The 10880-nt window shown below is 40.4% G+C and overlaps 1 protein-coding gene across 1 annotated transcript; it reads left to right on the plus strand.

The window, feature by feature from the left end:
• The first annotated feature begins 1709 nt into the window (after window positions 1–1709).
• Window positions 1710–8947, plus strand: zgc:77849 (UPF0472 protein C16orf72 homolog). Its single transcript, XM_041785958.1, has 4 exons — window positions 1710–2125; window positions 6609–6689; window positions 6848–7123; window positions 7237–8947. Exons 1-4 carry the CDS (start codon window positions 1930–1932, stop codon window positions 7473–7475), a joined length of 792 nt encoding a protein of 263 aa, XP_041641892.1. The 5' UTR covers window positions 1710–1929; the 3' UTR covers window positions 7476–8947.
• The last annotated feature ends 1933 nt before the right edge of the window (window positions 8948–10880 follow it).

Raw genomic sequence — 10880 nt, forward strand, 5'->3', positions numbered from 1 at the left:
GCTCTGTGGTAAGATTTTCCTTTAAGATAAGATGACGTAATATAGATATTTATCCCACACTGAAAATTTCCCTCGAACATGAACATGAGTCAAGTGTAGAAAACATGGGTAATTTAATGATGAATAACATCAATAAAGATTAAAGGGGGCATTTTATGCAAAATACACTTTTAAGGCTTTTCAAAAATGTGTGCCCCAGGCCTGTCCACAATCCCCTCAAGAATCAGAAAATCCCCTCATGATGTCATGTGGGGAATAAGCACCGCCCTCAGGTTCGGTTGGCCCTTCCTGCTTGGAAGAAAGTTCCGTCCTCCTCTCCTCTAAGCTGCCAGCTGAGAGGAGGATCGCGGGGTGGCAGAGTTGTGACATAAGCAAGCAGCAACAAGAGGCCGGTGCAATTATAGCGGAAGAGATTAGCGTGGTTGCTGCTAAAGCGCCAGTTTTATCGGAACTTGACGACATTTCTTTGTTAAATGAATAGCAAAGACCAGCAGTGAGTTTTCTTTTCAAAAACGACAAAAGTCGTGTACTGACATGTCTACAGTCACCATGGTTCGCATTATGCAGTTTCCTATGGAGTTCACAAGAGTACTTTGATGCAGACAAGATGGCTGACATATATCCAATCAATACTGAAAGTCTCAGCCAGAACTCTGCATGTCTAAGGTTAGGCTTAGGCATTTAAAAGTGAGTGGTTAGGTTCAGGGAAAGGCAGTGGGGAAGGTGATATATTTGAGATCCAGCACCAAGGCTTAGGCTTAGGCACGAAAAAGACTGACAAACACTGGCAGCTGAGTCCAACACGAAGAAGAAACTTCCGCTTGGGACTTCCGGCATGGATTGGATGTATAGCGACGCCCAGGTCGGCCATCTTGACTGCAGTTGGGTCCCTCTCACGGAGTTTACTTCTTCGGTAGGGGCACCGCTCGATAGCGGCTACATCATGTGTTTTGTTGATATGATTGGCCCTAAAGATGTGACAGACAGAACGTTCATCCAATCACCCTCAGAGTTTTTTTTTTTTTTTTCAAAGGCTCTGCCCTTTCCCAAACGCTGTCTATGAGTGGTTTTCCAGATGGATGTTTCACACATGCCAGGTGCTAGGTTAATCCCTAACCATACCTGACATTAACTTTATTTTATATCTGGCTCATCTGGGTCTCATTCCTTAGAAGTATCCCATATTACTGAAAAACTAAACCTAAGATTAAAACTTATGCAGGCTACACTTAAACTAAGCATTTTCAGCAACATAAAAAACCTAAACTCCAAAAGACAGCAACTAAAACAATTAAAACAAAACTAGAATTGAAAAAAAAAGGTGTAAAAAAAATAGATGTTAACAGATATAAAAATAGAATTAATATAACCTTGGATAAGACATTAATACTCTTCAAATTTAAGGGAAAGTGGGTCAAAATAGTGCACTAAAGGCGTGTATTAAAATCAAATATGGCGAAAGTATCAGCCCACATCTTTATGTGCAGCCTGCCCCCTGCTGTCTGTAATGCTATATTGCCTGTAAGAAAAACATTTCCCAGAACGACCCAACGTTGTTTTTCTCTGACCTTTTCGCTGTTTTGCCGTTGTCCAATCAGGCCTCGTGTTCAGCACTAAGAACCGCCTACAAAAATCACCGCAGCCAATAATTTTTCACAAAAACGCAAAATGGGTGTGGCCACATGGAGAAATTCCTTGGTGTTGTCATCGCGTTCTTTAGTTTGGAGTGCTTTTCTCTGGGCGTGTGGGCGGAATTTAAAACATTCACAATGCGCCTCTAAAAGCAGCTGTTCCCCCTTTTCTATTGATAGTTAGGGTCGCGAACGTTTTTCTCATATATATATCAGAAAAAAAGGAAAGTTAAGTGTCTTTCAAATCCAAACAAGTCGACATTCTCTCGAAGTCTAGCTCGCCAGCTAGCTCAGAGCTATGGAGGAGAGGAAGGAGGAGGGAGAAGCGGAGATCCAGGAGCACGGCCCCGAGCACTGGTTCTCCAAGTGGGAACGGCAGTGCTTAGCGGAGGCCGAACAAGGGGGTCCAAGCGAGGAGGAAACGGAACAAAGCCAACAGAAGCTGTGGCACCTCTTTCAGAACTCCGCTACCGCGGTAGCTCAGCTCTACAAAGGTCTGTACCAACGGTACCCAAGTTCTAGCTAGGCTAGCAGGCTAACTGTCATGCTAACACTAGCGCAGGCTAATCCCACTAGCTAGCGTTATCTCGGGGCGGAGAGAGACACAAAGGGCACAGGCTAGGCTAACGGGTTTAGCTATGCACAGCTGTTTCCTCTTAGCATAACTAACGGGTTTTGTTTTCACGATTGTGCCAAGTGACACCAGAATGGGTTTTACTTAAAACTGTGTTCACGCCATGTTTGTGGTGCCAGTCTCCTTTTTCTTGACCCTGTTTTCTTGCTAGCTCATAGAAGCTAAAGTGAAGTGAAGCTAACACTGGCAGCCGCAAACAGCCGGTCACCGTGTCAGAATGTGGGACAGAGGGGCTGAATGTAGCTCACGGTGGCCTGAGCTGTCAGAGGTCTTTCTCAACTAAACGGATTGATAAGTAGCTGAGCAGCTGGTTTCTGATACACCGGCTAACATGTCAGCCTGTCTCTCATCGGTATAGACATGTTTATTGTTCTATTTTTGAAGAACTTAGCCTATAATCAGATGTTTCTGCCCACCCGTTAACATTTACCTTACTCGTCAAAATGGCGATACACGGGGAGGAGTTTGCCGACAAAACAACTCGTTTGTTGACGGTTAAATGATCGAAGAGTTACCTATCTTAGTAGTCGTGAAGGTTTTAAAGACTAGCTGTAAAGAGGTTTTGTTCCAGTACACATGTCAGGGGGTTCGGGACGAAGATGGCATTGTTGTTAATATCAGGAACAAAATGGCGTAAGGATTGATGTAAAGATGATGTTTAATGTACTTCGCTGTTTGCTCAAAACACTGAAATAATCAAACGATAACCAGGAAGAATTGTGTGGCCTAATTTAAGTAACTGTGTTTACAGTGGTAACCACTAATATTAACAAAACTTCGATACGACCTGTTTTAAAATGATACATTCTACATTATAAAGTTGAAGATGGTGCTGAAGGCCGCCACAGCTTAAGTACATGTCTGAATTACACGTTAGATGACACGAAGACAAATAAACATTTTAAAAACTGCAAACAAACTCCTAACGAGATAGATGGCACAAATAGATCAACGAAGTTTGGAAACTGGTAATAGTGCCCATGCCTTAGTGCATTTAAGACAGTGTTGGGGTTTGCTGGCAAATTCTGATAACTGTAAACAATTAATATTTACTCAATATTTGGCGTATGAGATTTTATTTTGTTGCAGTGCTTTGGAGAATGAATCCACATAATTTTATTTTTGTCAGTATCAAGTTTCTGGTAACATGACAACCCGCTGAACAACTAGAGATGTGCAGAGCCACTATTTTCAGTTCCCATTCTCAACATTAAGGTTTCATAATTAATATTCTTAAAGTTTTTGGTGGCATAATGTGTAACATTACAAAAAACGTTGGTACACTTTAAATAGAGTTTCTTATTCAAAAAACAAAAAATATTTTAAAATGCATAAAACTTAAAATTATCCAGTGAATTTATCTAAATTTTTTGCTGGCTTTACATAGAAGCAGGTAGATGCAAAGAATTTTTTTTTTTTTTTTTTCAAATTAAATATTTAAAACTGCAGTGTATTGTAAAAACAGCAACAACTGTAAACAACCAACAGCAGCACATGGCTACTGCTGCAAACTGAATGTTTAAAATTAAGGTGTGTGACCATATAAAAAGGTAAAACTCCTCAAGTAAGTAAAAAAAAAAAAACACTGTCTCCACTAAACAGGATATATCTAGGGTGTACTACAGCAGGAAGCAACAGATGTGAAGCATTCAAACTGAAAATTGTCCCAAAATGCTAGCTCCTGGTGTGGGCGTTGACAATAAACCCTAGAGGAAAACAACCACTACAGACTTATTGTCAAGGTTTTTTTGGAAGTTAATTTTACTTTTGTTTAACTTAGCTTTAGCAACTACCATGTTCAGTCAGCTTCTCTGTCACTGGATGTCACTCAAAACAAGCAATTCCTGAGTTAAAACATCTTTAAATAAGTGTTTAAGTTGCTGTAACATGAGTTGCTGCAGCTGGTATTATAGCCACAGACAGACAGACTCCTTAATGTTGTGGTAAATACAGACTTTTAACTCAGGAGGAGAACATCTTTTACCTCATTCCTGTGCTTCACATAAATCATTTGACTGTACGACAGTTTTTTAAGTAATAAAAGGAAATAAACTAGGGATGCACGATAGTTATTAATACCGGTTAATTATCGACTGATGTTGCGTATATTTTGCATATTTCTATTATCATGTTAATAAATAATAATAATTTACTGATAAATTCCACAGATAATAAAGGTTTGCTTTCCTTCTCACAAGACCAAACATTCTGAAACAGTAGGGGGCACTGCGGTATGTGGCAATCTGTTAATCACCAGGGAAGAAGGGGAAGAAGCCTCTGCGCTAAGGGGCTAATAACAAGGCAGTGCTGTGGGAGTTATTTAGTATTCATGGGGAGGATAACACGACAGGGGAAAATTTGCCCCATAAAGATCCTGCAGAGTGGATAAAAGTCCCTGAGTTTTAATGCAACGGATCTTAACCACTTAAAAGCTATCACCCTAACAATGTTAAAGCGAAGTGGCAGTAGCCGCTAGCCTTGGCCACAGGCATTAGGCCCAAACCAAAGGCCAATACCAGGCAGAGTACTGATTCAGCAGGCATTTGAAACTGCAGAAGGTTTGCCAGAGCCAAAAGGCATAAGGCTGAAAATGACAAAATTAGTCTTACTGTCTCCTGATCCACTGCTACTTTCATATCCCTGCCTGCTCTGTTTGATGTTGTTTCATTCAGTCTGATTGACATTAGGAACAGAAGTTTAGAAGATGGCTGAGTTTTTTGGGTATTTTGCATTTTGTTTGGTACACAAATGTTTAACAAAAAAACAACAGTTTTAAAGTCAGAATAGTTGTGTTTTTTTGATGTAGACACAAGTGATGTCCATTAGAATTAGTTGAAAAAAATGGATAAAAGTATGATTGATGCCATCAAACAACTGGCTAAAGTAGCTTTGTAACACCGATTGGAACACATCTAAAAATTCTCTGTGCTCTTAATTATAGTCTATGGATCAAATCCATATTCTACAGACTAGCACCATCCTTGGTCTCCACTTTTCCTGTTAGTAAAAGTTTCGATGCCATTCAGACAAATGTCGTTTCTGATATTTTTACAACTTTTATCATAAAATCTACCAGTAATGCAATCCTTCTCAAATTATGTGCATATGCAATTCATTGGGATTAAGTTATTACCATGTCTATAATTAATCATTTTTTAATCGTCATTGTCATCATGAAATGATATTAGACATGTTATAATGTGATATGATGTTACAGATTAAATTAGAACTTCTTAAATCTTTAACTTAAGCACTGGAGCTTATACAACTTCTGTTATAAAATTGTTTTCCACCATAATTAGAAAAGTACCAATTGTTGTATCATTAAGAACTAGGAACAACAAGTATTGATCAGCATATCAATATAATAAAAAAACAGTCTCCATCTCATCGTACAGCCCATCTGACCACTTGGCCATTTACTGTTTTTAATTGTAAAATCATAAATAAAGTTCAACACTTGAACTTGTATAACTGACCTTCTTGCGCGGGATTTTACAACTATAATTAATCGTCCAACTCTCGTCATTAGGCTTGGCAGTCTTTCTGTCTTCCCTTTCTGTGTGTTTTGTTTATCACATCTTTGTGCTCAAAGAATTTATAAGTAGTGAGTCAATTCAAGAGAAAACTGCAAGGACAGCTCCTACATGTTTGATGTAAAGTGCCATTGCACACATTTCCTCCTGAAAAGATGATTGGTAGAGAACTGCATGCAGTGAACATTTACTTTGCATTTCTGTGGTAAATCTAAACCTACACAAACCCTTCTGAGTTCTCTTTATAAAGCCATTTCCTTTAAACCAACGTGTAGCAACTTAATGTTCTTCTAGACCATGGCCATCATGTTATTCTCTGGATGTTTGACATGACAAACAAGTGTTTATTTTTTTCTTGTTTTATCTATATAACCTTTATTTAGTGAGGTTAGTCCTATTGAGATCAGATAACCCTTTTAAGGAAGACCTGGCAAAAAGAGGCAGCAACAGACAGTTTAAACAACAAAGACGAACATCCAACAAATGAAGGTTGTGATCCCATCATTCAAGATAAGAAAAAGGAGAGTGAGTCCAGAATCTTCTTGACCAGTGTAGCCTCATAAATAAAAATACTGTGTACTTATTTGCAGTTAAAGCAGTAATTAAGAATACAATGTACAGTGGTGAGGAAGAAATCCCTAGTTTGTGATCAGTCTGAGCATACATATCATTATTTTGAGCAAGGGCATTAATATACAAAACATATGGCTAATCAAGGACAGGTAATGCAGTAGACTTAACTAACTCTGTTTGGAAAGCCTCTCTATGATTGTTTAAAAGGCTAACTTTAAAAAAATGTATTTCCAGATCGAGTGTGTCAGCAGCAAGGCCTCTCCCTCTGGGTGCCCTTTCAAAATGCAGCAACTGCAGTCACCAACCTGTATAAAGGCAAGTAATGTTTTCTGTTCCATTACCCACCTGATAATACTTTACTGTTTTTTATGTGATTTCCTGGCAGTATTGAATGAAAATGAGATTGATGCCTGAAAATGTTGATTGTAATGTTCAAATTAATTAAAAACCATTGCCCTTCTGTGCCTAATTAGAGAGTATGGAGGCCCGCCAACGAAGCTATGACCTGGGCATCCACTTAGGCTACCAGCGCAGGAATAAGGATGTTATTGCATGGGTAAAGAAACGCAGAAGAACCATCAGACGAGAGGACCTTATAAGCTTCCTTTGTGGCAAAGTTCCACCTCCACGGACAACTCGTGCCCCACCAAGGGTCGCCATGGTCTCTGCAAGCCGACCTGCACAGCCAGAGACGGGCAGCTCTGTGGAGACTGACCTGCAGCCTTTCAGAGAGGCCATAGCTCTGCACGGTAAGAACATCAGTTGTGTGGAGTAAAAAGCTGTGCCACTACAAGAAGGCAACACCAGAAGTCATACAGTTTTCAGTGGCTGAAAATTTATATATTCCTTTTTGTCTTTGTAGGCCTTAGTGGTGCCATGGCGAGCATTTCTGTGCGTTCTGGTCCTCCTGGTTCGCCGACTCACCCTGCCCAGCCCCTCAGTCGCCGTAGGAATGGTCTCCATGACGTAGATCTCAACACCTTCATCGCTGAGGAGATGGCACTCCATCTGGATTCCACAGCCAATCGGAAACGAGGCCCTGCCCCCTGTAGTGATGTCATCACAGACTCACCTACGCATAAACGTAACAGGATGCTCTGAACTTTTCAGACGCCACTAATTCCTCCTCTGTCCTCTCCCTGGTGGCCGACTGGACAGCTGATGAGGACTGATGCCTTGGCCTACCATTGAAATCTTCCTTCTCCTCATTTAGTTGCAATGCTCCAAATAAAGGAACTCCACTATTACAATCCTCATACTTCTCCCCTTCTTTATTTTCTCTTTTTTCCTCTGTTGTCTCCAGAGTAGTGTTCTCTTCTTTTTAAGGAAACTATCTTTCCTCATTATGTTTGCTCGTCTTCAGTAGATCTGACAGCAAAGTGAGCACACGTCACATTTAAAATCCTTAAACTGCCGAATGTTGCTTTTAGACATTGTTTATTTAGCCGGACTCCTTTTGTGCTTCACAGCCGGTAATCAGATGAACCGGGCTGTTGCTTAATGTTTGCAGTTTTCATCCCTCAAGCATACTTCCTCCTCCTCCTCCTCCTCCTGCCCCTTTGTGGAGTGCTAGCCAAACCGGACTGGACTGAAACGCGGACTCCTCGGGAGGCTGAAGCACCTCCCCGCTGTGTGGCTCGACTTAAAACGCTTGTCAGCGTGTGTATCTCATTCTGCTGCTGCTCTGTGTGCGCGCGTATCTGACAGCAGAACTGCCACTTACTGTGTTGTTCTTGTCTTTGCCTTTGAGAAAGCTGCTACAGTATCTCTGGTTGTTGTGCAACAGTGAGTGTGGGTGTGTGAGTGAAAGAGAGAGCGAGTGTTTGAGTGTGTGTGTGTGTGTGTGTGCTTGTGGATGCAGGGTTCTGGCAAATTCAGCGCCCACTTGACCGAATAACTTCCTGTTTAACTAAAATTCATCCTATTTTTTTGTTTTTTTAGTTGCTCTTTGCAGCCCGGTTCAGGGTTTTATCACAAAGCAGGCAAGTCCAATTCACACATAATGGTGACGTTTATTACAGACACTTTGAGTCGTGGGCTGACAATACAGCGGAAATCTGCTCTGCTTTCTTATCTGCAGTTTTCTAATCACACTGTTACTCATAGGTATTGTCATGTTTACAAATAATCCAAATATTCACTGTGTCCCTTTGAGCAACACAACACAGGACTGACATTTTACATCTTTGCACCAAGAGCAGCAACAGTGTTGAAAGCTTGCATGTTACCTACTTTCTGTTTACACTTGGCCCTCTAATTAGAGCTCAGAACTGTCATCGGTTTGCCTCTTATATTTAAGATAACTTCAACTTGAAATGAAAACACTCGGGCCAGTTCTGCGAAGAGAGGCTGATTATTTTGCCGATTTAACTCATGGACTATCAGAAGTGATGGTTTGAGGTTTGGGGCAAGTGTTCTGCAGATTTCACACACTGCTTTGTGATACAATCTTGTGTAATGTGTGTAAATAACCTGTAGGTGCTGTTATATGTGGTACATATTGTAAAAAGAAGTGCAAATCCATTGGGGATGTCCATGTACAATTCTGACATTAAAGTAAATACAAGCGTTTATCTAAGTTGTCAGATTTGATTTCTTTCTTTACAGCAACTATCAGACAAAGGATCATGTCACCTGTAAAAAAAGACATTTCTAAGAATTACCCTCCTTGAGAAAGGAAATGGAGTGCAACGAGATGGAAAACCCCCAGATTTCTAGCTTTTATCTTCTCAGTCCTTGTCATCTGTCTCAGTTAATCATCCCTCTCTTTCCTGGAATGAGAATTTGATATTCAGTTATTCAGTCATTAGTCGCCAAAGGCCAAAGAATCAAAGAGTTACTGAGAGGAGATTGTGCTTGACACACATCTAAGTTTGTTATTTAAACTGTCGTCGTCATCATCAAACAAATTTTGACAGAATGCTGCAGTTTGTCCTCAGTGCCACATGGGGGCGGCAGACTACATAGTTTGGGGTTTTTATAACTTGCTGACATGTTGACAGAGCTCTTAAACCCCTCATTGATTCATGGATAAACAATATTGATCTAATGTTTCGTATTTCCCCTAATAGAGATCCTCTTCTTCCTAACAGGATTATTTTATTTGCAGTGATGAATCCTTAAGGCTTCTTTTAACACTTTAATTTGAGTATTATTCCTCCCTGCTTTAACAGCAATATCTCTATTAATTTTTTAAATTGATCATTTATTTTAGCAGGGTGAAACCACTGAGTCAGAGGTCTCATTCCCAGGCTGCATGGCCCTATAACAATAAAGGACAGAACAGAAATGTGGATAAAATGATGACTAATACATTGATAAACAGTTTGGCTCAGTGGGTGGAGCAGGCGCCCATATGCAGAGGCTGTGGTCTTCAGGGAACTGGTAAATAAAGGCAACAGCACAAAAATAACTTTAAAAAAATCATTCATAAACATTCCCTCATTATTGCAAACCCATGCCTCAGTTTAAGTCATATTTTAGAACAAATGCAATCACCTTCTGTAAATAGTTAAAACACAATGTCTAAAACCACCATAGGGGGCAGCTTAGCCTCATTTGAAGCAGGAAGGAGCAGCATCACCAAAAGTGGTCTTCCCCATTCACTTCTAAACCCTGGTTTTTTTAAAGTGACCCACTTCTGAGATTTGGGAGTAGAGCTTGAGATGTTTGCAGACAGGAGAGAAACCAGGTTAGGAGGAAGTTCCCCAATGAGTGCTCTAAGCCAGTGGTTCCCAAAGCAGGGGTCAGGAGGGGGTTACAGGATGCTGTCCAAAAAAACAAACAAACAAACAAAGAGAAACTTAAAGTGATTTCAAGTGGTATATCTGATCAAATGTCGTAAAAACATTCTTTAAATGAGTTTAGTTTAAAATAAAACCACACTTATTAGGTGAGATCTGTGCTTAGATGTCAGGAATGTGTATAAAAACTCCCTAGAATGTAAATTTGTACACTTTTACCACCTCCAGAGATGGTGGGGGTCTCTGGTCTCTGGCGCCGTCCTTTTGGGGTGACAGGCTGAAAAGTTTGTAAGCCTCTGCTCTGAGCCCAGTCCACTACAATGACCCAATGAGGGCCAGCCACCAGAGTGGTACCAGCCACAATGATGGGTTCAAAACTCACCAGTGATACAACCAAGAGCGCCGTGATGAATGGCAACCAAGTTTCAGCATAGACCCAGCCGCACGTGTGGGAGTATCTCTGTTATCAAAATCAGGCAGTATTGTAGCTTAAATTTTTCTTCTGTATTTGTGATTTAGAAGGCTTGTTTCTGTGAAGAACACCTTGTTTAGGCATGGATTTTTCTGATTACATTTTAAATGTGTAAAGGGGTTGGACTAGATACGTTTTTGACTTCATCCTACAAGATTGTTTGAAAATTTGTCCTTATTTAATAGGACAGCGAAAGAGAGACAGGAAATATGAGGAGAGATAACAAGAGGAGACATGCACTGAGTCCAGGAATCAATCCCATCACTGATGCGTTGAGGACTATGGTCTCTG

This window comes from Cheilinus undulatus, linkage group 4 (assembly GCF_018320785.1).
Source record: "Cheilinus undulatus linkage group 4, ASM1832078v1, whole genome shotgun sequence".
Classification (NCBI taxonomy): Eukaryota; Metazoa; Chordata; class Actinopteri; order Labriformes; family Labridae; genus Cheilinus; species Cheilinus undulatus.